The 27,908-nt window shown below is 38.7% G+C and overlaps 1 protein-coding gene and 2 long non-coding RNA genes across 4 annotated transcripts in view; 2 read left to right on the top strand and 1 right to left on the bottom strand.

Annotated features, from left to right (window-relative positions):
- serinc4 (serine incorporator 4) overlaps positions 1 to 27,908 on the bottom strand; it is a 108,286-nt gene that overhangs the window by 20,389 nt on the left and 59,989 nt on the right. For both annotated transcript variants that reach the window (XM_061887679.1, XM_061887677.1), the window contains exons 3-7: positions 23,005 to 23,183; positions 14,398 to 14,477; positions 14,104 to 14,197; positions 12,532 to 12,743; positions 7,080 to 7,175 (exon numbers count right to left, since the gene is read on the bottom strand). In XM_061887679.1, the coding sequence (XP_061743663.1) occupies positions 7,080 to 7,175; positions 12,532 to 12,743; positions 14,104 to 14,197; positions 14,398 to 14,477; positions 23,005 to 23,183 (661 nt within the window). The remainder of the gene's footprint in view (positions 1 to 7,079; positions 7,176 to 12,531; positions 12,744 to 14,103; positions 14,198 to 14,397; positions 14,478 to 23,004; positions 23,184 to 27,908) is intronic.
- Positions 5,044 to 27,908, top strand: part of LOC133543180 (uncharacterized) — a 62,007-nt gene continuing 39,142 nt past the window's right edge. The window contains exon 1 of the long non-coding RNA XR_009804338.1: positions 5,044 to 5,113. This is a non-coding gene — a long non-coding RNA (uncharacterized LOC133543180). The remainder of the gene's footprint in view (positions 5,114 to 27,908) is intronic.
- LOC133543179 (uncharacterized) lies at positions 5,182 to 25,027 on the top strand. The gene is made up of 2 exons (XR_009804337.1): positions 5,182 to 5,459; positions 24,686 to 25,027. It is a non-coding gene; the product is annotated as an uncharacterized LOC133543179 (long non-coding RNA).

Here is a 27,908-nt window from a genome sequence, read left to right as displayed (position 1 = left end):
ACATCTTGCAGCAATTGACAGATGTGTCCATTTTGAAAAGGCATCGTTTAATTCGTGGGTGTCAAACTCTGGCCCGCCGTGTAATTTCATTTGGCCTTTGAGGCAATATCAAATTAACATTGGAGCTGGACCGCCGTCATTATAAGGTGGCCGTGCATTCACTCATACTTGCCAACCCTCCCGATTTTCCCGGGAGACTCCCAAAGTTCTGTGCCCCTCCCAAAAAACTCCCGAATTCCACCTGGACAACATTATTGGGGGCGAGCCTCAAAGGCACTGTCTTTAGCGTCCTCTACAACCTGTCGTCACGTCTGCTTTTCCTCCGTACAAACAGCGTGCCGGCCAAGTCACGTAATATAAGCGGCTTGCACACACACACACACACACACACACACACACACACACACACACACACACACACACACACACACACACACACACACACACACACACACACACACACACACACACACACACGTGTCAAAAACCATATGCTCACACTGAGGGTTGTAATATAAACAACTTTAACACTGTTACAAATATGCGCCACACTGTGAACCCACACCAAACAAGAATGACAAACACATTTCGGGAGAACATCTGCACCGTAACACAACATAAAAACCACAGAAGAAATACCCAGACCCCCTTGCAGCACTAACTCTTCCGGGATGCTTCAATATACACCCCCCCGCTAACACCAAACCCCGCCCACCTCATTGTATTTTATTTTCAAATTTATTAGCCTGTGGAAAAAGTTAATGTTGATATTTACCTCAGAAGGCTACAAATAGAAAAGAGGCATTACATTTTCTATAAAAATTGTATGTAATATACCATTGAAGTTTTTTCGTTTGTTTTTGACAGTTGATTTTGCACTATTAAGTTATTTAAGCATTGTATGTTCCATATTCAGTGTTAAAGCAAATCATTGTTGCAAACTGAGCAATAATTAACGTTTTATTCACGCACTTTCTCTTGCTACTTCAAGGCTTGAATGTTTGATTCATTCATTGTTATTTTTTTTTCAAATGTTTTATTAGCCTGTGGAAAATGTTGGTTTTAGTATCTGCCCCAGAAGGCTGAAAATACAAAAGAGGCATTTAATGTTTATTTAAATTGTACTTGATATGCAATTGATATTTTATTATTATTATTATTATTATTTGAAACTGGATTTTGCATGTGACTATAAAGTCATATAAGGCTTGCTTGTTCAATATTCAATGCAAAACTTGTTTGGGTCTCTATTAAAAGGTTAATTTGTTCAACCTTGGCCCGCGGCTTTGTTCAGTTTTGAAATTTTGGCCCACTCTGTATTTGAGTTTGACACCCCTGCTGTAATGTGTCATATTACCATTTTGGTTCTACATTCAAAACATGTAGTAATGGTTCTTTGGTCAAAATGTTGCATAGATTGTGTTTTACAGACCATCTTCAAGCTGCTTTCTGACCTTCTCTTCAGGATGCGCCGTTTTTTTATTTACGTGCCTCCACTTCGACTGCGTCTTCGGTCTGTCAGCCATGTAGTAGTTTTTAGTTCTTCCGAGATATAATTTAGAACCATACGCTATGTATCAGAATACATGTGCATGTACGAGCCAATCTGCCCCTTGACAAGAGGATTAAAAAAAAATGAAGGAACTTTTTGACTTATCCAACTACATGGCGGACTTGCGCAAGCACTTTAGGTAAAATTTACCATATATGAATATAGCGGCTGACATCAACAGTGGGAAGAAAGTGGCCAACTCCAAACATTCATGGGAAGCATGGAAGAAGGCGAGTTTGTTTTATAAATATGTTTGATTTATATTTTTTGGGATTGCAAACACACCAAAAAACTATACCAAAAGGTAATAAAAGTGTTTGTTTGCATATTAGGTCCCTTTTAAAAGGGAACTGGTCTTTTTGGGGGATTTTGCCTATCGTTGACAATCCTTATGAGAGACAAGAAGATACACATTTTTTTTTAATTGCATTCTAATTTGTAATAATCAGCTTGTTCTAGGTGGCAACTAAAGGGAGCTATACATTCTGCCTCTAGATCACTTTAAAAATGAATTCCAAAACCGCCAACAGTACTTCATTTATGTTCTGTAACCTGTACAACAACCAAGCTGTAGCGACATTGTTATTGTAAGAGCAAACACTGAGGAACTCTTTTTCTAGCGTACTGACACATCTCCTTGCGACGGCATGTTACGATGTTAGACGTAAGCTAGTTTCTTGCGTCAGCTGCTAAATGGCTTTTGAGTTTATTAATGCACAACACAATGCGATCAGTACTGACTGAAAAATATTTACAATCACATTACAGTATCTGTAAAGTAAAAACCCTGTTTCCATATGAGTTGGGAAATTGTGTTAGATGTAAATATAAACGGAATACAATGATTTGCAAATCCTTTTCAACCCATATTCAGTTGAATGCACTACAAAGACGAGATATTTGATGTTCAAACTCATAAACTTTGTTTTGCTTTTGCAAATAATAATTAACTTAGAATTTCATGGCTGCAACATGTGCCAAAGTAGTTGGGAAAGGGCATGTTCACCACTGTGTTACATCACCTTTTCTTTTAACAACACTCAATAAACATTTGGGAACTGAGGAAACTAATTGTTTAAGCTTTGGAAGTGGAATTCTTTCCCATTCTTGTTTTATGTAGAGCTTCAGTCGTTCAACAGTCCAGGGTCTCCGCTGTCATGTTTTACTTTTCATAATGCGCCACACATTTTTGATGGGAGACAGATCTGGACTGCAGGTGGGCCAGGAAAGTACTCGCACTCTTTTTTTTTTACAAAGCCACACTGTTGTAACACGTGCTGAATGTGGCTTGGCATTGTCTTGCTGAAATAAGCAGGGGTGTCCATGAAAAAGACGGCGCTTAGATGGCAGCATATGCTGTTCCAAAACCTGTATGTACCTTTCAACATTAATGGTGACTTCACAAATGGGTAAGTTACCCATGCCTTGGGCACTAATGCACCCCCATATCATCACAGATGCTGGCTTTTGAACTTTGTGTCGCTTCCCCTTTTGGTCCAAATGAAACGATGTCGAATATTTCCGAAAACTATTTGAAATGTGGACTCGTTGGACCACAGAACACTTTACAACTTTGCATCAGTCCATCCTAGATGATCTCGGGCCCAGAGAAGCCGGCGGCGTTTCTGGATGTTGTTGATAAATGGCTTTCGCTTTGCATAATAGAGCTTTAACTTGCACTTACAGATGTATTCCTCAACTTTATCCGTATTTATTGCCACCTTTCCTAAGTTCTTTGTCACGTGTTGCTGGCATCAAATTATAAAGTTAATGATTATTTTGAAAAAAAAAAATGTTTATCAGTTTGAACATCAAATATGTTGTATTTGTAGCATATTCAACTGAATATGGGTTGAAAATTATTTGCAAATCATTGTATTCCGTTTATATTTACATCTAACACAATTTCCCAACTCATACGGAAACGGGGTTTGTAGTTTTATGAATCCTTAGTCTGGAGCAGGGGTCACCAACGCGGTGCCCGCGGGCACCAGGTAGCCCGTAAGGACCAGATGAGTAGCCCGCTGGCCTGTTATAAAAATAGCTCAAATAGCATCACTTACCAGTAAGCTGCCTCTATTTTTTAAGTTGTATTCATTTACTAGCAAGCTGGTCTCCCTTTGCTCGACATTTTTAATTCTACGAGAGACAAAACTCAAATTGAATTTGAAGATCTAAGAAAATATTTTAAAGACTTGGTCTTCACTTGTTTAAATAAATTCATTAATTTTTTTTACTTTGCTTCTTATAACTTTCAGAAAGACAATTTTAGAGAAAAAAATACAACCTTAAAAATGATTTTAGGATTTGATTTTAAAACACATATACCTTTTTACCTTTTAAATTCCTTCCTCATCTTTCCTGACAATTTAAATCAATGTTTAAGTAAATTTATTTTTTGTATTGTAAAGAATAAAAAATACATTTTAATTTAATTCTTCATTTTAGCTTCTGTTTTTTCGACGAAGAATATTTGTGAAATAATTTTTCAAACTTATTACGATTAAAATTCAAAGAAATTATCCTGGCAAATTTTGAAAATCTGTAGAATCAAATTTAAATCTTATTTCAAAGTCTTTTGAATTTATTTAAAAAAAATTGTCCTGGAAAATCTAGAAGGAATAATGATTTGTCTTTGTTAGAAATATAGCTTGGTCCAATTTGTTATATATTCTAACAAAGTGCAGATTGGATTTTAACCTATTTAAAACATGTCATCAAAATTCTAAAATTAATCTTAATCAGGAAAAATTACTAATGATGATCCATAAATTATTTTTTTAATTTTTTGAAAAAGATTCGAATTAGCTAGTTTTTCTCTTCTTTTTTTCGGTTGAATTTGGAATTTCAAAGAGTCGAAATTGAAGATAAACTATGTTTCAAAATTAAGTTTTATTTTTTTCCCTGTTTTCTCCTCTTTTAAACCGTTCAATTAGGTGTTTTCTTTTCATAATTTATTCTCTAGAAAAAACCTTCCGTAAAAGGAAAAAAATGTACGACGGCATAAAATACCCATTTTTGTATGCATATGTAGATTTATTTATTAAAAGGTAAATTGAGCAAATTGGCTATTTCTGGCAATTTATTTAAGTGTGTATCAAACTGGTAGCCCTTCGCATTGATCAGTACCCAAGAAGTAGCTCTTGGTTTCAAAAAGGTTGGTGACCCCTGGTCTGGAGCATACAAACCATCATCCCAGGCATATTTATTTTTTCGTTTTTAAATGAGGACTTTAGAACACTTTCAATGACGATAATTCAAGTTCGAAACAAAATCTTTTTCTGGCTTAAACGCTTTCCTCGATTGTGTGAAACCAACTAATTGCAACTTTTATACAACATGTAATGACTTTTGCGTCTCTGTTAGTATGTTGTCAATGGATCCAAGTGGAATGCGAAACAAATACACGTCAGTCTCGCCTTGCCGCCGGCCACCAGGCTCAGCCTGCATGTCAGAGCACATTTCATGTGTGTGTGTGTGTGTGTTTCTATGTACATGCCAGTTATAGTTTGGGGGAAAAAAGGCCTCTTTAAAGACCTCTGAGTGACCAGGAGCCACCAGGTGAGTTAATACATTAAAATGGCAGTTTTGCATGTGAATATGCTGTATTATTAGATATCCAGCACGAATGAGCTGATGGCTGGCTGAGCTGGTTGCTGGTGTAACAAAGTGTGACGTCCACCCAGATGTTGTAAGGGTGATGACGAGCTAGTCCAGCATCAATTTCTTTGTAGCAAAAACAAACAAGGCTCGAGTAAACACGTCCAAATAACACACGTCAGGACTCGACCTGTCACGTTCACGCCCTCACAGACAGTCGAAAATTATTTCTAACTGTCAGGACTGTGACATGGCTTTATTTCGCTTCTTCTACGCAAAGGATGATTCGAACGGGCGAGACGTGAACGTAAGTAAATGTTTTTTATTTATACACCATAATACAAAAAGGCAAAACAAAAAGCACGCTCGATGGCGGATAATAATCTATGCTAAAACTTAGAACAAAAACAGCACAATGGCAATACTATATACAAAACAAACAGAAGATACTATAAAAAGCACACGGCAAACCAAAAAATAGCACTGAGGCATATATACAAAGAAGTCTTACGTGGCGTGGTCAAACAAATAGCGTGGCAAAGCATGAGGGTCCGGCAAGGAAAGGTAGGTGCGTGATCATGAGGGTTAGACACAGTCCAGTAGGTAAAGTAGCCAGGCCGAGGAAAGGAAAACAAATGACTTAAATCCTGCTGTGGTAATTAGAAACAGGTGTGAGAGGCTGAGGATCGTGACTAAGCGGACCAGGTGGAAACTAATGGGTTGGCATGGAAACAAACAAAACCAGGAAGTGCAAAATGTGAAGCAAGAGTCCAAAAACAAAACAGAACATGACCAAACATAAACGTGATTTACAGACATGACACTAACACTACACATTCGTGCCAGGTTGCCAGCTTTGTCGACAATAAGTTGTCGGAGTCTGTTGTCAAAAGTGTTTGCTCATTGTACTCACAAAATTAATAAAAGAACAATGAAGTGTAAGCTAGACGGGGGCGGCTCGATCCAATTTATTGCTAATATTGATTTTGATATTGATTTCCTCTTTGTTTATTATCACAAATAATTGTATTTTTGTTGGGTTTATGTCGTTGTTGATGTGGTCGTATTGTTTACAGACTTGGGGAGTAACTAATTGGGTAGAGGAGGGTTTTAGGCGCAAAAAGCCAAATTATGTGAAAGAAAGCCTATATATATTTATTGTTTTTTGTTAACTTATCGTGAACCATTGACTCTTTTTACTCAAACAACTGTAGCAATGTGAATGTCTTTTATATTGTTGGTATTGACGTACTGTCTTATATTGCTGTATGCTATATATATATATTGATATATATATATATATATATATATATATGTATATATACATATATATAGACACATACATATATAAACATATATATATATATATATATATATATATGTATATATATAAACACATATATATGTATATATATATATATATATATGTATATATATAAACACATATATATGTATATATATATATATATATATATATATATATATATATATATATATATATATATATATATATAACTATATATATATATATATATATATATATATATATATATATATATATATATATATATATATATGCCCTTTCCCAACTACTTTGGCACATGTTGCAGCCATGAAATTTTAAGTTAATTATTATTTGCAAAAAAAAAAAAATAAAGTTTATCAGTTTGAACATCAAATATGTTGTCTTTGTAGCATATTCAACTGAAAATGGGTTGAAAATGATTTGCAAATCATTGTATTCTGTTTATATTTACATCTAACACAATTTCCCAACTCATATGGAAACTGGGTTTGTAATTTAATGCAAAACATAGTTTTAGAACACGTATTGCACAAATCTATTGACAGAAAAAAAAAAAAAGAAATTCAATAGCAACAATGAAAAAAGGAGAGATGTTGGAGTGACTCTTAAAGCTGAGCTTACCTTTCTCAGGAGGGCGACTGGACAGTGCAGAAAAAGTCAGGTACATGACATAACAGCTGATGATGGAGGCCTGGAGGAGCCCTGATCGAGGCTGCTCTGCAAAAGACAAACATAGAGTTGGCTCAAGATCCTCGCATTATTAATCACAATCATTGAGTACATGAATTGATCCCACACTAGCTGCATGAAAGCACAGTTAACCACTACGTTATTATTGACAATCAATAAAAAACTCTTAATTACGATTTATTTACTTTACAAAAGTGACCATTATGTATGGTTGTTAATGCGATTTTCTGTGGGATATGTATTCATTTTGATTTTTTTCAAATGCATTTTTTGCATGCATTGTCTCGTGACTTGTTCATGGGCACCTTGAAACAGTTGATCAGCACCAGGGTTGTCCATTTTTTTTTCAATGTGGACCGCAAATGCAGAGAATAATTTCGCCACATCTAGTGTGTGTATGACAATCATTGGTACTTTAACTTTAACTTAACATATAGTTGTCGCGGTTTACCTGACACATGGCACGTGACGAATTGGGGGGTTGCACTGTCCACTTTAGTGGACAAATGGCATTAGTGAGTGTTGACTCACTAATTAGTTTTGTGGTAAAATGTGTTTGGTGCCAATTCAAACTTTGACCAGACCACTATGTAGAGTGGCGCTTTCCATCATTTTCAGTAGACTGCATTGTAAAATAATGAATTCCCCCGCCCCCATATGAATTTCTTCCCAACTGTATACAAAAAAATTAAGGATTCCGGGCCATTTAATACATTTTGTACATTCACAATGCTAAACTCAATACAATGGGCGGTATAGCTCGGTTGGTAGAGCGGCCGTGCCAGCAACTTGAGGGTTCCAGGTTCGAGCCCCCCTTCTGCCATCCTAGTCACTGCCGTTGTGTCCTTGGGCAAGACACTTTACCCACCTGCTCCCAGTGCCACCCATTCTGCTTTAAATGTAACTTAGATAATGGGTTTCACAATGTAAAGTGCTTTGAGTCACTAGATAAAAAAAGCGCTGTATAAATATAATTCACGTCACTTCACAATTTATGTCAATGTGTGCTAAGCTGACTGAACAAAATAATTACATCTTAAAATGGTGTTATAGATGACAAAGCAAATTAGCATGATATCTTAAAATATACTGTATCTCAGCAATAATGAATTCATCATATGTCCAGGGTCTATCCCGCCTGCCGCCCGAGTGCAGCTGAGATAGGACACGCGGTACAAAATGGATGGATGGATTACAATAATAGAATTGCTGGTTTGCATGTGACGTCACATTCAGCTCACGTCCGGATCATTAAATATGCGTGGTGGTCAAGCCAGCATCTGTACTAGGCGCCATTTAGCCTTTCTCGAAGAAAAATGCCCCATGATGGCGTTATTTTCGGCTGTACAACCGCTTGAATCGCGAAAAGGATAACAAAAGTTCCTTGAGAGGTGATCAAGACGGGCGCAAGGGTGCAAGATTATAAGAAAGGACAATGAGAAAAGTTGCAGGCACTCCGGTCCAAAAGAGCAGAGTCAAAGAATGCATGTCAATGATCTCACCCCAGCTTACATCATAAATCTCCTGGACCAACCTACCAGCTCCAGGCTTGGTCGTTGCCTTAGATCTGACAAGCAGATGACCCTGAAGTAGGGCTGGGCGATATGGCCTTTTTTTAATATCTCGATATTATTAGGCCATATTGCTATACACAATATAAATTTCGATATTTTGCCTTAGCCTTGAATGAACACTTGATACATATAATCACAGCAGTCTGATGATTCTATGTGTCTACATTAAAAAATTCTTCTTCATACTGCATTAATATATGCTACTTTTAAACTTTCATGCAGAGAAGGAAATCACAACTAAGTCAATTGACCAAAACTATATTTATTAAACAGTTATTAAGCAGTGGCACAAACATTCATGTAATTTCCAAACTAGAAAATGCAAGATTGTCAAATAAAAATGAGCTGCATTGTAGGAAATCAAATAGTATTCGTCCTTCGCTATGTGGTAGGTTACTACGGACGTTATTAAATTCTGTTGTTGACAATTTTTTTCATACGGTGTTGATCTAGATCAGGGGTCGGGGAACCTTTTTGGCTGAGAGAGCCAAGAAGCCAAATATTTTAAAATGTATTTCCGTAAGAGCCATATAATATTTTTTTTAACACTGAACACAACAAAACGCGTGCATTTTTAAGAAAGACCAACATTTCTAGAGAGGTCTCTTATTCTTTGTAATAACATTGTTATTCTGAAGCTAACTGTGGAAGGGGCGTGGCCTGCGGGCCTGCAGCGAAGCAGGGTGTTGCCAGGACAGGCCTCGAATTCAGCGACAGGTGCGTAGAGGCCCACCTGGGCCTTTTTATCTGATCAGCTGTCGCTATGTCACAAGCAGCAGCCAGGAGGAGAGACCGGCTTGGGGCTAGAAACCAAGCGCGAGCGAGAACGAAAGAGAAAAAGACAATTGCTGGAAAACAACTGAGAGACTTATTGAAAAATAAAACAATATTGTAACCCTGAAACTGGCTCTCATGTCAGTGCTTGGTGGTCTGAAGAACACTCTGGAGGGCAAGCCCCACACTAACCAATAATAAATAAATGACTTCTTACCAACTTCTTAAACATAAAAATGCATGACAATATTTTATATTTTGAACGTTATTTTTAACACTGTGATTACAAGTGGAATTATTCATTATTTAGCGTGTTAAGCAATGTCAGCTCAGATTTATCTGAGAGCCAGATGCAGTCATCAAAAGAGCCACATCTGGCTCGCGAGCCCTACCCCTGATTTAGATAAATAGATAGTACTTTATTGATTCCTTCAGGAGAGTTCCTTTGGGAAAATTAAAATTCCAGCAGCAGTGTACAGAGTTGAGATCAATTTAAAAATTAAATAATGGGGGTTTAACTGGAAACAAAATGGAAAAATATTAAAGTAAGAATACAAATAAAAAGCAACAATGGGAATAACAATATAACAGTAAAATAAGAATATAACAAGACAAAGTGGGCAGTAGTGACCATGTTATGAAAATGTATTGCACTGTTATTGTTTTGCATCCCCTGTCATCCTAGTACCCTCCGCCCCCCGCCCCAGAGAGGAGTTGTACAGTCTAATGGCGTGTGGGACAAAGGAGTTTTTGAGTCTATTGGTCCTGCACTTGGGATGAAGCAGTCTAGCACTGAACAGGCTCCTCTGGCTACTGATAACACTATGCAGAGGGTGACTGGCATCATCCAGGATGCTCACTAGTTTGTCAACAGTCCTCTTCTCTGCCACCGTCACCAGTGAGTCCAGTTTCATTCCGATCTGGAAATGTTTGCCTCGGCATTTTGGTGGTGAGGGCGTGTGGCACCGAACGGAGATGTTGACATGCAGAGTAAGCACTTTTCATTCTCTATCAGGTGACTTTTCACATGATGCTACATATTAGCAGTAATGCTACTTTTTATAGCAACGCTTTTGCCCCACGCTTGACAAATTACGGTTGTCTGTTCAACATATTCCCACTTGAAGGCAAACCACCGTCAGACGATGGACCCCAGCTGTTTTTCTTTCTTCCTTCATTCGCATTCGCATTACCACTCGCATGGCTCTGCTAGCATCACAGCTAACGTTACCCATGCTGCTACCTCTCTGCGCTGCAAGGGCATACATATACTTATGTGAACTATGACGTGACAGTATGTGACGTATGTAAGAAGGTGCGCTTGTCCGTGAGAAAGAGAGACAGTAAAGAGCGAGAAGAGCCTGTAGAGCAGGGGTCACCAACGCGGTGCCCGTGGGCACCAGATAGCCCGTAAGGACCAGATGAGTCGCCCGCTGGCCTGTTCTAAAAATAGCTCAAATAGCAGCACTTACCAGTGAGCCGCCTCTATTTTTTAAATTTTATTTATTTACTAGCAAGCTGGTCTCGCTTTGATCGACATTTTTAATTCTAAGAGAGACAAAACTCAAATAGAATTTGAAAATCCAAGAAAATATTTTAAAGACTTGGTCTTCACTTGTTTGAATAAATTCATGTATTTTTTTACTTTGTTTCTTATAACTTTCAGAAAGACAATTTTTGAGAAAAAATACAACCTTAAGAATGATTTTAGGACTTTTAGACACATATATCTTTTTACCTTTTAAATTCCTTCCTCATCTTTCCTTTCAATTCAAGTCAATGTTCAAGTAAATATTTTTTTTTATTGTAAAGAATAATAAATACATTCTAATTTAATTCCTCATTCTAGCTCCTGTTTTTTAGAGGAAGAATATTTGTGAAATATTTCTTCAAACTTATGATTAAATTTCAAAAACATTATTCTGGCAAATCTAGGAAATCTTTAGAATCAAATTTAAATCGTATTTCAAAGTATTTTGAATTTCTTTAAAAAATTTTGTTCTGGAAAGTCTAGAAGAAATAATGATTTGTCTCTGTTATAAATATAGCTTGGTCCAATTTCTTATATATTCTAACAAAATGCAGATTGGATTTAAACCTATTTAAAAAATGTCATCAAAATTGTAAAATTAATCTTAATCAGGAAAAATTACTAATGATTTTCCATAAATATATTTTTTTATTTTTTCAAAAAGATTCGAATCAGCTAGTTTTTCTGTTCTTTTTTTCGGTTGAATTTTCAATTTTAAAGGGTCGAAATTGAAGATAAACTATGATTCAAAATTTAATTTTCATTTTTTTCCTGTTTTCTCCTCTTTTAAACCGTTCAATTAAGTGTTTTTTTCATCATTTATTCTCTACAAAAAACCTTCCGTAAAAGGAAAAAAAATGTACAATGGAATGACAGACAAAAATACCCATTTTTTATATATATAGACTTATTTATTAAAGGTAAATTGAGCAAATTGGCTATCTCTGGCAATTTATTTAAATGTGTATCAAACTGGTAGCCCTTTGCATTAATCAGTAACCGAGAGCTCCAAGAAGTAGCTCTCGGTTTCAAAAAGGTTGGTGACCCCTGCACTACGTCATGCCGCCCCACCATGTACCAAATAAAATTGCTTCGAGGTTGGTAAGTAAAACCAGAATTATTCTGTACAGTAGGCACACCGGGTTATAGGGCGCACTGTTGAGTTTTGAGGGGAAAAAAGGATTTTAAGTGCGCCTTATAGTCCGGAAAATACTTTAGATTGTAGTAAACATTTCCATTAAAAACAAGCTGGAGGCCAAACTCCTGATCAAAGTCTGTTTCAAAGTGCTGAAGTTTTTTGGCAGCCGTATGTTTTCAATCCTAAAAGACCGACGTGTTCAAGCACAGCAGGCCTGCTGTGTTTTTAGAGGGAGAAAGACATAATATTAGCCTACATCTAATTGTCATTATCTGCAGCAGCAGTAGTTTCAGCAGGGGGTATGTTTGCATAGCCGCAGAAGGGCAAATTGTTATTTCAGAATGCCGGCGTGTTTCCGTAACTCACTTTGCTTCACACACGGCGTGACGGCGATGAAGGACATGAGGCTGCAGAGTCCCAGGTTGATCCACAGCAGGGCCTTGTTGAACTGGCAGGCAATGGGGTGCGTGTAGTACTTGTACATGAAGGTGAAGGCCATGGTGGCGATGGTGTAGAAGAAGAGGGTGGCGCACGTCACTGCCAAGTACCAACGTTTATTTTCTGCTGCTCCGGTAAGCCTGAAAGACGCACGGACTGTTTACTTACATCATGAATTAAAAAAATAGAATACAAATTTGTACATAAGTCTTAATTGTGTGTAAAAAAACATGATGGGGAATGCTACAAATAGAGGATATTTCTGACAGGGGTATCTAAAGTGTGGCCCCGGGGGCCATTTATGGCCTGGCATTCATGCCCCGGGGGCCATTTATGCCATTAACAAATGTTTTGACAGCTTGCAACACATTACAAAAAAATACATAAAAAGGTGGAATAAAAGAGCAAACATGTGAAATGTAATGAGAAAAAATTGCAATGTTGACGCTGATACACAAAGCTGCCATGCCTTCAGTATATCAATATGTGGAATTAAATTATGGAATGGATTAAGCAAAGCAATCAGACTATATTCTTATATGATCCACTTCAAGAAACTCTTCAAACTTGAAGTGTTTACAAAGTACAAAAAAGAAGAACCAAGATAAACATTCTGAATTTATTCACCCATTCATTCTTTCATTCTCAAAATAATCTTACTTATCTCATCGTTTGGAATAAAACTTACTTCACCAATTATTTATTTATTTATTTATTTTTATTGTGATTACTTATGGAGTATAATGTGATTACATTGAGAACAGGAAGTGAACAAAAGTTTTAGCAACTGTTATGTAAAAGAAAAGTGGTAGGATTAAATAAGCTCTGCTTCTTCCTACTCCTTTTCGAACATGTTGAAAAGAGAAACTGGAAATTGTGATCTATCATGTTGTATGCTTGCATGTTCCAAATAAACTTAAACTCAACTCAACTCAACTTAACTTAATTCTAAACTTTTCTTCACAAAAAAAAAAAAAAATCTTTAACATCAATATTTGTGGAACATTTCCACAAAAAATCTAGCTGTCAACACTGAATATTGCATTGTTGCATTTCTTTTCACGATGTATGAACTTACATTCATATTTTGTTGAAGTATTATTCAATAAATATATTTATAAAGGATTATTGAATTGTTGCTATTTTTAGAATATTTAAAAAAAAATCTCACGTACCCCTTGGCATACCTTCAAGTACCCCCATTTGAGAACCACTGTTTTAGTGCATGTGTGTGTGGGTTTAGGGTGGGAATGGACAACAACAAACAAAAACCAAAAAAAAGGAACACTTGAAAAGCAAACAAAAAAAAAATACTACAAATTAAAAGAGTGAAAATAAGTATTTTCAGACCTGTTGAATTGGGCATATGTGAGCTTGTGATGTGACTTGTAAGATGATGTTTACAACAAATACACCATGACCATGTCCTGTCAAAACATTCCTACTTGCTGGAAGCACTTTGTTTCTTTATCTACAGTGTGGTGCGCCTCCCACACTCACCAGTTTTTGTTCCAGGTGTGTGCAAACGCCGTGATAAGGATAAGTTGGATGAGGATGAAGGCAAATCCTCCCACCACGCCAACATAATGCCACGCTGAAAAGACATCAAAACAAAAACATATCTAGATTCTACGTGTTTTTGAGGGAAGTGATGAAGGTTGTTCAGAAGAGGGGTTTTCTTTTTCTTTTTTTTTAAAAGTACAGTTACTTTTTGACTTCAGTACAGTAAATCCCTCCACTTATCTCTGCTGCCCCCTGGCAGGATTGCAAGAGTAACACACTAAAGGGGCTCACCGTGCAGGAAGGATTCAGTTGGGATGAAGAAGGCCGCAGCACACATCCCCAGCAGTGTGATCAATTTCAGGAACCAAAAACTGAGTGATAAGACAAAAAAAAAAAAAAGTGAGTTACACAGCAAACATTTCAATTCTTAATGGTTTTAGCGTCAATGTGCGAGACCCCTTTTTTGACTTTGTTCGTTCATGCCTTGTGGTTCTTAGGGCAGAGATGTCAAACATGCGGCCCGCGGACCGGATTGAACTGGTCCACGGGATTAGTTTGCTTAATGTAACATTGAGCTGCTTTTCAAGTTAAAGGGGAACATTATCACAATTTCAGAAGGGTTAAAACCAATAAAAATCAGTTCCCAGTGGCTTATTTTATTTTTTGAAGTTTTTTTCAAAACTTTACCCATCCCGGAATATCCCTAAAAAAAGCTTTTAAGTGCCTGATTTTCGCTATCTGCGAAGCCAACGTCCATTTTCCTGTGACGTCACATAGTGATGCCAATACAAACAAATGGTGGATAGCACAGCAAGATATAGTGACATTAGCTCGGATTCAGACTCGGATTTCAGCGGCTTAAGCGATACAACAGATTACGCATGTATTGAAACGGATGGTTGGAGTATGGAGGCAGATAGCGAAAACGAAATTGAAGAAGAAACTGAAGCTATTGAGCGAATAGCTATTGACGCTATTCGGCCATGTTTGCCTTAGCACCGCCGGTAAAATGTGCAGACACTTCGGCACATTCAAGGGGGTCTGGCCACAGATTTCTTTGACTTTATCGTTGGAAATGCATCTGCTTTGAGTGTCGCAGGATATCTACACAATCTTGCCATTTCTGTAGTAGCATAGCTTTGGTCGGTAAAGTGTGCGGAACAAACGACTGACCATTTCGTCGACTTTCCCCACACCCTCGTATTTTGATCAAATTTCGTCCAATTTCTTGCCACTTTCGCATCTTTGGGCCAGTGGTGCAACTTGAATCCCTCCCTGTTAGTGTTGTTACACCCTCCGACAACACACCGACGAGGCATGATGTCTCCAAGGTTCCAGAAAATAGTAGAAAAAACGGAAAATAACAGAGCTGAGACCCTGTGCTTGTAATGTGTTTGAGAAAATGGCGGCTTTATTACCTAGATGACGTCACGGTCTGACGTCATCGCTCCGAGAGCGATAAATAGAAAGGCGTTTAATTCGCCAAAATACACCCGTTTAGAGGTCGGAAATCGGTTAAAAAAATATATGGTCTTTTTTCTGCAATATCAAGGTATATATTGACGCTTACATGTTCCCCTTTAAAGAAACTGCTGTTCTAATTGTTGTCAGGTTCGCCCCTAACAGTTTGGTTTTGTTTTAGTTTTTCCTCTGTGTATGTCTTTGTTTCCCTGTCAGCACTTTTATTTTGGTCATTTCCTGTCTTTGTCCCTGAGCGCTGGTTTCCCTCAGCTGCGGCTGATTGGCTCCTGGCCACACTTGGTGTCAATCAGCCCGCTCCAATTTGAACCTGTTTTATCCTCCCGTCGAGTGCTGGATTATTGTCATGTATAATTGCTCCGGTCGTGTCGTACTGTGTCTTTGCAGCGTAGCGGTCATCTATATTCGTTAGATGTTTGTACACTTATTTGGAACATCCCACAGGTGTGCAGGCTAATTGGGAACAGGTGGGTGCCATGATTGGGTGTAAAAAGCAGCTTCCATGAAATGCTAAGTAATTCACAAACAAGGATGGGGCGAGGGTCACCAATTTGTAAGCAAATTGTCGAACAGTTTTAGAACAACATTTCTCAACGAGCTATTGCAAGGAATTTAGTGATTTTACCATCTATGGTACATAAAATTATCAAAAGGTTCAGATGATCTGGAGAAATCACTGCACGTAAGCGATGATATTACGGACCTTTGATCCCTCAGGCGGTACTGCATCAAAAACAGACATTAGTGTGTAAATGAAATCACCACATGTGCTCAGGAACACTTCATAAAACCAATGTCAGAAACTACAGTTGGTCGCTACATCTGAAAGTGCAAGTTAAAACTCTACTATGCAAAGCGAAAGCTATTTATTGACAACACCAAGGAACGCCGCCAGCTTGGCTGGGCCCGAGCTGATCTAAAATGGACTGATGCAAAGTGGTAAAGTGTTCTGTGGTCTGACGAGTCCGCATTTCAAATTATATTTGGAAACTGTGGACGTGGTGTCCTCCGGAACAAAGAGAAAAATAACCATCCGGATTGTTATAGGCGCGAAGTTCAAAAGCCAGCATCTGTGATGGTATGCGGGTGTATTAGTGCCCAAGGCATGGGTAACTTACACATCAGTGAAGGTACCATTAATGCTGAATGGTCCATACAGGTTTTGGAGCAACATATGTTGTCATCCACGCAACGTTATCTTGGACGGCCCTGCTTATTTCAGCAAAACAATGCCAAGCCACGTGTTACAACAGCGTGGCTTCCATGTAAAAGAGTGCGGGTACTTTCCTGGCCCGCCTGCAGTCCAGACATGTCTCCCATCGAAAATGTGTGGCGCATTATGAAGCGTAAAATACAACAGCGGAGACCCCGGACTGTTGAACGACTGAAGCTCTACATAAAACAAGAATGGTAAAGAATTCCACATTCAAAGCTTCAACAATTAGTTTCCTCAGTTCCCAAACAGTGTTGTTAAAAGAAAATGGGATGTAACACAGTGGTGAACATGCCCTTTCCGAACTACTTTGGCACATGTTGCAGCCATGAAATTCTAAGTTAATTTTTATTTGCAAAAAGAAAAATAAAGTTTATAAGTTTGAACATCTTTGTAGTGCATTCAATTAAATATGGGTTGAAAATGATTTGCAAATCATTGTATTCCGTTTATATTTACATCTAACACAATTTCCCAGCTCATATGGAAACGGGGTTTGTAATTTACTTAGTTCAACATCTTTGAACGGATCATGTCATCAGGGATGCCACTATTATCTGCACGACACATTCACTCTTGTAAAAAAAATCTACTTCCGGGGCACTAGGTCATCCCTCCCTGGACCACTCAAAGCTCTGTAACCGTTGTCAAACACCCTGAAATCTTTCATCACCGCCCAGTTAAGACTCCTCTCAACGGATTTAATCCGCACACCGCCTGCAATCCAGTATGTCAAAGCCTAATCCCTAGCGCGTCACCGCTCTAATCGACCAGGCGGGAGCGGAAAGTGTGACAACAAAGTGCTTAAAATAGACTTGCTGGAGGTCAGGTGAGCAGACGGGAGAAACACTTTTCTCTCCTTGGCTGCATTTAAAAATTTCAATTGTGCATTGTCCATCTCGTCAAGTCTCGGTCAAATAGTAGATTAGGCCGTAGCAAAAAGAATAAGCAGGTCGAAATATTGATGAGGTAATAAAGTTCAAGTTAAAGTTAAAGGCCTACTGAAATTAGATTTTCTTATTCAAACGGGGATAGCAGGTCCATTCTATGTGTCATACTTGATAATTTCGCGATGTTGCCATAATTTTGCTGAAAGGATTTAGTAAAAAACATCGACGATAAAGTTCGCAACTTTTGGTCGCTAATAAAAAAGCTTTGCCTTTACCAGAAGTAGCAGACGATGTGCGCGCGACGTCACAGGTTGTAGGGCTCCTCACATCCTCACATTGTTTACAATCGTAGCCTCCAGCAGCAAGAGCTATTTGGATCGAGAAAGCGACAATTTCCCCATTAATTTGAGCGAGGATGAAAGATTTGTGGATGAGGAAAGTTAGAGTGAAGCACACAAAAAAAAAAGAAAAGGCGACAGCTCCAGGCGGCAGCAGTGGGACCGTTTCAGATGTAATTAGACACATTTACTAGGGTAATTTTGGAAGATCCCTTATCTGCTTATTGTTTTAATAGTGTTTTAGTGAGATTTTAAAGTCATACCTGAAAGTCGGATGGCTGCGCTGAACGCGAGTGTCTCTAACAGAAGCCGAGGAGCCAAGATCAAAGCTGCCTTTTTGAGCTGCAGGAGGAGGTCGCATAATCCACTAAAGTCTCCGGTAAGAGCCAACTTAATATCACAATTTTCCCATCCAAAAACGTAGAGAAACATGTTCGCTTGACCGCTCTGTGTTAAAGCTTCACAACAAACAATGAAACACCAACTGTGTTTCGGTCCTAAAGGCAGCTGCAATCCACCGCTTTCCACCAACAGCATTCTTCTTTATAGTCTCCATTACTAATTGAACAAATTGCAAAATATTCAGCAACACAGATGTCCAAATTACTGTGTAATTATGCGATGAAAAGAGACGACTTTTAGCCGTGTGTGGTGCCGGGCTAACATGTCTGCAACAACCCGATACGTCACTAACACGCATCATCATACACGTCATCATTCCGCAACGTTTTCGACAAGAAACTCCGCGGGAAATTTAAAATTGTAATTTAGTAAACTAAAAAGGCCGTATTGGTATGTGTTGCAATCTTAATATTTCATCATTGATATATAAACTATCAGACTGCGTGGTCGGTAGTAGTGGGTTTCAGTAGGCCTTTAAAGTACCAATGATTGTCACACACATACTAGATGTGGCGAAATTATTCTCTGCATTTGACCCATCCCCCTGGATCCCCCCCAGGGAGGTGAGGGGAGCAGTTTCCAGCAGCGGTGCCGCGCCCGGGGATCATTTTCGGTGATTTAACCCTCAATTCCAACCCTAAAACAATAACCATAAACGATTGTTTGAATTTACCATATTTTGTGACCAATGCTTTGAACCTTGCAGCTTATAAAATTGTGCGGCTAATTTATTGATTTTTTCTTCGCTAACGGCCATATTTTTTGTATTCAACACATTGTTTTTTTATGGCACTGACATAGACACTGAAAACGTGTGCTATTGTTTGTGACAGGGTGCCATCTTTTGGACGATTTCACTGCAGGTGTTGCGTGTTGAAAATGTACTTCCTGTTTGGTGCCTTGAAGCGGAAGTATATCCCATTTTGTCTAATATTCATTTGTAGCGCTACTACTTGAAAAGATTCTTCATTCATCATTCCAAGCAACATTTATATGATTTACAGTAAAACTAAATCAGAATCAGAATCAGACATACTTTATTATTCCCCAAGGGGAAATTAAACAAAGTATTCATACCTGCTGGACTGTCCCCTGTGTGATGTATGTAGAGGTGTTTACTGCATTTTTGTACGTGCTATCGTAATGTAATCAAGCTAGCGTCGTTAGCGTTATCAAATATACCAACTTTTTTACAAGTGTCTGTGTTGGTATTATTAACTTACAATGGCATTCTTCTTGTATTGTTTTAGTTTTGTAAATTCTCCAAAACGTCACAGTGGTACTATTAAGTTTGTTTAGCTGATTGGAGAGCTGGCTTCCGCAGCTAATAGGTCCATGATGATGACCTCTGTTTTGTATGATCATCCGCTTTACTGCTGTGTGACAGGAAACGTTGGGAAACAATTAAGGTATGTACAAGGTTTCCATATGAGTTGGGAAATTGTGTTAGATGTAAATATATATGGAGTACAATGATTTGCAAATCCTTGTCAAACCATATTCAGTTGAATGCACTACAAAGACAAGATATTTGATGTTCAAACTCATAAACTTTATTTTTTTTGCAAATAATAATTGACTTAGAATTTCATGGCTGCAACACGTGCCAAAGCAGTTCACCACTGTGTTACATCACTTTTTCTTTTAACAACACTCAATAAACGTTTGGGAACTGAGGAAACTAATTATTGAAGCTTTGAAAGTCGAATTCTTTCCCATTCTTGTTTTATGTAGAGCTTCAGTCGTTCAACAGTCCGGGGTCTCCGCTGTCGTATTTTATGCTTCATAATGCACCACACATTTTCGATGGGAGACAGGTCTGGACTGCAGGCGGGCCGGGAAAGTACCCACACTCTTTTTTTTACGAAGCCACGCTGTTGTAATACGTGCTGAATATGGCTTGGCATTGTCTTGCGAAAAAGACGGCCGCTTAGATGGCAGCATATGTTGTTCCAACACTGTATATACCTTTCAGCATTAATGGTGCCTTCACAGATGTGTAAGTTACCCATGCCTTGGGCACTAATGCACCCCCATACCATCACAGATGCTGGCTTTTGAACTTTGCGTCGATAACAGTCTGGATTGTTCGCTTCCCCATTTGGTCCGGATGACACGATGTTGAATATTTCCAAAAACAATTTGAAATGTGGACTCGTCAGACCAAAGAACACTTTTCCACTTCGCATCGGTCCATCTTAGATGATCTCGGGCCCAGAGAAGCCCGCGGCGTTTCTGGATTTTGTTGATGAATGGCTTTAAATTTCACTTACAGATGTAGCGACAAACTGTATTTAGTGACAGTGGTTTTCTGAAGTGTTCCTGAGCCCATGTGGTGATATCTTTATGAGATTGATGTTGGTTTTTGATACAGTGCCGTCTGAGGGATCGAAGGTCACGGTCATTCAATGTTGGTTTCCGGCCATACTGCTTACGTGGAGTGATATCTCCAGATTCCCTGAACCTTTTGATTATATTATGGACCGTAGATGTTGAAATCCCTAAATTTCTTGCAATTGCACTTTGAGAAATGTTGTTCTTAAACTGTTTGACTATTTGCTCACGCAGTTGTGGACAAAGGGGTGTACCTCGCCCCATCCTTTCTTGTGAAAGACTGAGCATTTTTTGGGAAGCTGTTTTTATACCCAATCATGGCACCCACCTGTTCCCTGCACACCTGGGGGATGTTCCAAATAAGTGTTTGATGAGCATTCCTCAACTTTATCAGTATTTGTGGCCACCTTTTCCAACTTCTTTGTCACGTGTTGCTGGTATCATCTAAAGTTGACGATTATTTGCAAAAAAAAAATGTTTATCAGTTTGAACAAAAAATATGTTGTCTTTGTAGCATATTCAACTGAATATAGGTTGAAAAGGATTTGCAAATATCTAACACAATTTCCCGACTCATATGGAAACGGGGTTTGTACGTCGCATTCACACACACATTCACACACTGGTGGCGAATCAATGTCGGTATCAGAGGTGGGTAGTAACGCGCTCCATTTACTCCGTTACATTTACTTGAGTAACTTTTGGGATAAATTGTACTTCTACGAGTAGTTTTTATGGAACATACTTTTACTTTTACTTGAGTATATTTATAGAGAAGAAACGCTACTTTTACTCCGCTCCATTTATCTACATTCAGCTCGCTACTCGCTACTTTTTTTTTTATCGATCTGTTAATGTTTATTTTGGTTTATGACAGAGCTTCAAAGTAGAATCTACACATGCCTGCGTTTCACCAATCACATGCAGTCACTGGTGACGTTGGACCAATCAAACAGAGCCAGGCGGTCAAATGACCGTGATACGTAAAACCCGACTTAAACATGTTGACAAACTTATTGGGGTGTTACCATTTAGTGGTCAATTGTACAGAATATGTACTGTACTGTGCAATCTACTAATAAAAGTATCAATCAATCAATCGAAAGTGTAAAGGAAAAAAGACACTTTTTATTTCAACCGTACTTCCCGTCAAAAGCCAAAAGACTGATCATACAGTTCCTGTCTTCACAATTAAAGCGCCGCACCATCGCGCCTGCGTTAACAAAATAAGAGTCTCCCAAAGCCAGCGCAAACAAGCTAGCAAGCTACGGAGTTTGCCGCCAATGTATTTCTTGTAAAGTGTATAAAAACGAATATAGAAGCTGGACAAATAAGATGCCAAAAACCAACAACTTTCATGTGGTATTAGACAGAAAAGAGGAACTTTTTTTTCTCCTCCATTTGAAAAAGTGGACGTTATCAGCACTAAAATGCAAGTCATCAGAATCAGGTAATACACCAACTTATGTTCTTGTCTTCATGAAAGCTAGGAATCTATGTGTTAAACATGCATGTATATTCATTAAAACGCCTTTAACATGTCAACAAAAACGGCAAAATAAATAAATATAAATTATATACTGTATATATAAATGTATATATGTATATATATATATAAATATATATATATATATACATGATATGTATGTGTATGTATATGTATATATACATGATGTGTGTGTGTGTATGTATATGTATATATGAGGTAGGTCACCTCGACTTGGTAATTTATTAAGTAATTGATTAACGTTGAAAAACTTATTGGGGTGTTACCATTTAGTGGTCAATTGTATGGAATATGTACTGTACTGTACAATCTACTAATACAAGTCTCAATCTATCAATTAATGAATGCCTACTGAGGCTATGGTGCTGTTAATTTATTGTAGCTCAATGTGCCTTAATTTTTTTTATTTTAATGTACTATTATTTAAAATATATATTTTTTTATTGCTTAAGAGATATTCCTGGCTCTGAATTTGCTCATTGCTATTTTTATGTTTTTGTGCATTATTTGTTGCAGTAATCAGGTTACTCATCAGTTACTCAGTACTTGAGTAGTTTTTTTCACAACATACTATTTACTTTTACTCAAGTAAATATTTGGGTGACTACTCCTTACTTTTACTTGAGTAATACATCTCTAAAGTAACAGTACTCTTACTTAAGTACAATTTCCGGCTACTCTACCCACCTCTGGTCGGTATCAACCAATAATCGGCACGCCCCTATTAGTACTGACCCGTTGTGTATGAGCGCCCTGAAGTCCTGACTGGACTTCACATCAATGAGGAAGATGGCCATCATCAGGTAGAAACAGGAAGTGCCAAAGCAGACTCTGTAGACTGCCGAGTAGCCCACGAGCATCTCACAGTGACCTCCGCCGTGTGCTTGGTCACACATCACGTTAAAGAAAGGCACCTGAAATAAACACGACATGTACATCACAAGTTGTAGGCATTTACAGTACTGTTCAGTTGACATACCTGTCAGCGCTCACATTTGAAAATATGGCAACATTGTCACAAAGTAAGGGACATTTTCTGGGCCAGGAGTCAGGGCGTGTGGGTGAAATAAGTATTTTTTATGAAAGTTCAAATATGGGTAGTGTAAGGGAAACTAAACAGGTGCTTAAAGGCCTACTGAAACCCACTACTACCCACCACGCAGTTTATATATCAATGATGAAATATTAACATTGCAACACATGCCAATACGGCCTTTTTAGTTTACTAAATTACAATTTTAAATTTCTCGCGAAGTGTCGTGTTGAAAACGTCGCGTTTGACGTCTCGGGCTGTAGCGGACATTATTTTCCAGCCCGATCCAAGCTATAAGTCGTCTGCTTTAATCGCATACTTACACAGTATTCTGGACATCTGTGTTGCTGAATCTTTTGCAATTTGTTCAATTAATGATGGAGAAGTCAAAGTAGAAAGATGGAGGTAGCAAGCTTTTAGCCTTTAGCCACACAAACACAGCCGGTGTTTCCTTGTTTAAATTACCCGAAGGTGAAGCTTTACTATGGAACAGAGCGGTCAAACGAACATGGATCCCGACCACATGTCAACCGGCAGTTTTCGGTGAGAAAATAGTGGTAATAAATCGGCTCTTACCGGAGATATCAGCGGAGCTTCCGTCCTGCTGCAGCTGACTTCCCTCACTCGCGGTCAACACACCCGTGGCCACACCCATCCGAATTTCAGGTACTATTTACACTCACTAAAACGCTAGCAACACGATAGGCAGATAAGGGATTTTCCAGAATTATCCTAGTAAATGTGTCTAATAACATCTGAATCGCTCCCACTGCAATCGCCTTTTTTTTTTTCCTAGTCCTTCACTCTAAATTTCCTCATCCAGGAATCTTTCATCCTCGCTCAAAATAATGGGGAAATTGTCGCTTTCTCGGTCCGAATAGCTATTGCTGCTGGAGGCTATGATTATAAACAATGTGAGGAGCCCTACAACCAGTGACGTCACGCGCACATCGTCTGCTACTTCCAGTAAAGGCAAGGTTTTTCTTATAAGCGACCAAAAGTTGCGAACTTTATCGTGGATGTTCTCTACTAAATCCTTTCAGCAAAAATATGGCAATTTCACAAAATGATCAAGTATGACACATAGAATGGACCTGCTATCCCCGTTTAAATAAGAAAATCTCATTTCAGTAGGCCTTTAAGGAGCAGGCAGGGCATAAAAAGATAGTTTTCTAGGGGTAAACAGGAAGGTTGACATTTATGACATTGGAAACCTGCTTAATTATGTCCACAATTGTTAGAATAATTATGTATATATTATCACACTAACTTTAGTATGCTTAAAGTCTGTTGCTTTAGTTATTAGTTATTGTGCTCAAGTTAGACTTTTTCTAATCTATGCAAGAACAAAACTTTTTGTCTGAGGGGTGGCCTCTGCCACAGATGTTATCTTTGTTTTAGCCGGCTATCAGCCATGGACCTCAATGAAGAAAAGATGACAGCACGCAGACGAGACAGAAACTTCAAGGACCTCAACGAAGATAAAATGACAACACGCAGGCGAGGCGGAGACAAGGCAAAATCACAAGGCATTCCATCACATACTGTGCATCCTGGATCTGCTTTGCATAATATATGTGACCACTCCTTTTAGAGGCGGCCTCAGTGATGTTGACTATGGAACTCTGAATAAAAAGAGGGACACGGGAGCTGAACATTAGAGCGTAGGGCGAGACTGGGACTAAGTGTTCAGCGCCGTGCGTTCTCCTCATGAGCTAAATTGAACTCTGTCTCTGCTTGGTTCCTTGCTTCTTGTTTGATTAATAGATGTCATCAGTGTTTGAACCTGATAACAACCTGTCTATGTTGGTCCCTGTCCACCATGTTTTTCCTATATAGGGGACGGCGTGGCTCAGTTGGGGCTGTGCCAGAAACCTGAGGGTTCCTGGTTCAATCCCCACCTTCTACCATCCGAGTCACGTCCGTTGTGTCCTTGAGCAAGACACTTTACTCTTGCTCCTGATGGGTCCCGGTTAGCGCCTTGCATGGCAGCTCCCGCCATCAGTGTGTGAATGTGTGTGTGAATGTGGAAATAATGTCAAGGCGCTTTGAGTTCCTTAAAAAAAAGGCAGAAAAGCGCTTTACAAGTACAAGCCATTTATAACTCAAATGTGCAGGCTGAAGCTGATGTTAACATACCCCACGGGTTGGCAACCCAAAACATTGAAAGAGCCACATTGGACCAAAAATACACACCAAAAAAAATCTGTCTGGAGCTGCAAAAAATATAAGGCCTTATTTAAGTGTTAAAATGACGGCAACACATGATGTAAGTGTCTTCATCAGCTATATTAGACTACCATCACAATGACTGAGTGTCACAGGCTGACGCAAATAGAAATGTTGAAATGTAATATTTATTCTACACATTTTTACAACATTGGAAAACATTAGTAAAAACGCAGGCTTTTCAGGGGGTGTGATAACTCCTGGAAATGACTGGCTTAGAATGGCCAAAAGTAAAGATGTGTGTGTTCAAGTTGAAGGAAATGGAAACTACAACTAAAGTGAGATCAAATATACCGAAAATACGAGGCATAATGATGCATTATGTACATAAAGCTAGCATAAAAAGCATGACCACATATGTCTGATTTGCCCTCCACATAAGTCAATAACATCAAAAAAGCTCACCTTTGTGGATTCACGCACAGCATAAAACGTTTGATGGCCAAATAGAGACAAAGAAGGAGTGGCATTAAATAGGCTGACCATATTCTGAAATCCAAAAAAAGGACACATATATATGTGTCAAGGCCGGCAGCACGCCAAGGCCGGGACTAAGTGAAAATTTGCCAATGAGACAGTATAGTGTAGCGTCCAGGAAGAGATAGTGCTGCAAAGGATTGTGGGTATTTGTTCTTTTGTGTTCATGCTGTGTTACGGTGCGGATGTTCTCTCGAAATATGTTTTTCATTCTTTTTTGGTGTGGGTTCACAGTGTGGCGCAAATTTGTAACAGTGTTAAAGTTGTTTATACGCCCACCCTCAGTGTGACTTGTATGGCTGTTGACCAAATATACCTTGATTAACAACCAATCCACTATCTCGCTCTCTCGTTCTCTCTGCCCCTCCCTCACTAATTCTGCTCTGTGTGCACACCTTCACAATTTGTTTTGTTTTCTTCAACCCTTTCTTAACCCTGTACTAACATTGAAAATACACACAACCCTGACTCAAAACGCCGGACATTTGAGGCATTTAACAAACCCCGCCCGGACGGCCCAGACAGGCCCATAAAAAAGGACATGTCCGGGGAAAAGTCTACATAAAAGATGTCTTTCTGCTAGCGGGGTGTATAAAATAGTCAGGAAGTGTCATGAATACAAAGGATTCTGGGTATTTATTTGTTGTGTTGCATTTATGTTGTGTTACTCGGAGGATGTCCTCCCGAAATGTGTTTGTCTATCTTGTTTGGCGAGGCTTCACAGCGTGGCGCATATTACTAAGTGTTAAAATTGTTTATATCACAACCATTACTGTACTCTGTTTATATCACAACCATTAGTGTACTTGTGCGTATCGCTGCGGAAGCCACACACAACATGTTGCTGGACTGACAAGCAGATCGTACATGCTGTAGAGGGCGACAAAGTCAATGGCTTCAAAGCACGGACTAATATTTAATATCTGGGTGACTGTCGGCAGTCATTCTAGAGAATATTAGCGTCTCCTATTGACTTTTTCGCTTTGTGACACGGGTTTTAAATGGCTCTTTGAATGGCAAAGGATACCGATCCCAGAACCATGTATATCAAATATTCAACCGCCACCCGCTCAAATCTAATTAAAATCTATTTTTTCGTCATGTCACCCGCCCGACCCGCGGACCGCAAACCGCGCATCACTACCAGACATACACGGCCGAACGCTTTTGTTAACATTAAAGTGACCCAAAAGGGTTATTTCTATGAGTTGTTTATGTTGCCATGTGTTGTATTTAGTATTGTTAACTGTATCATTATTGCTAGAGCAACACAATTACTGTCTAGTTACACAGCATTAAATATCTGTATGCATGGACAACACTCAAGACCTTCAGTTCATCAGCATATGTGAAGTTAAATGATGGACTGGATTAAGCAAAGAAGTCAGACTAAGGACTAAAATAGATAGATAGTACTTTATTGATTCCTTCAGGAGAGTTCCCTCAGGAAAATTTAAATGAGGGGGGCGTGGCTTCCAGCTTCGCCTGAATTTCGGGAGATTTTCGGGGGAAAATTTGTCCCGGAAAGTTTTCGGGAGAGGCGCTGAATTTCGGGAGTCTCCCGGAGAATCCGGGAGGGTTGGCAAGTATGCTTCCTGTTCAGTGCGAAGTAAGCTCTAAATTTAAAGCATGGCATTATTAAACCAGATTCTACCACAACAACACGATTCCTTTATTTATTGATATTTTGGTATTGATAACCACGACAAATATTTGTTGTCAATTTGCCATTGTAGACAAGACATACACCAAAAGGACTGCAAAAACATAGCATATGAAAAAAAGAAGAATCTACCTTATTTTTCGGACTATAAGGCGCGCTTAAAATCCTGTCATTTTCTCAAAAATCAACAATGCGCCTTATAACCCGGTGCGCCTAATGTATGGAATAATTCTGGTT

This window comes from Nerophis ophidion, linkage group LG25 (genome assembly GCF_033978795.1).
Source record: "Nerophis ophidion isolate RoL-2023_Sa linkage group LG25, RoL_Noph_v1.0, whole genome shotgun sequence".
Classification (NCBI taxonomy): Eukaryota; Metazoa; Chordata; class Actinopteri; order Syngnathiformes; family Syngnathidae; genus Nerophis; species Nerophis ophidion.
The sequence above is the reverse complement of the archived record's forward strand: the minus strand, read 5'-3'. Positions and strand labels throughout refer to the sequence as shown.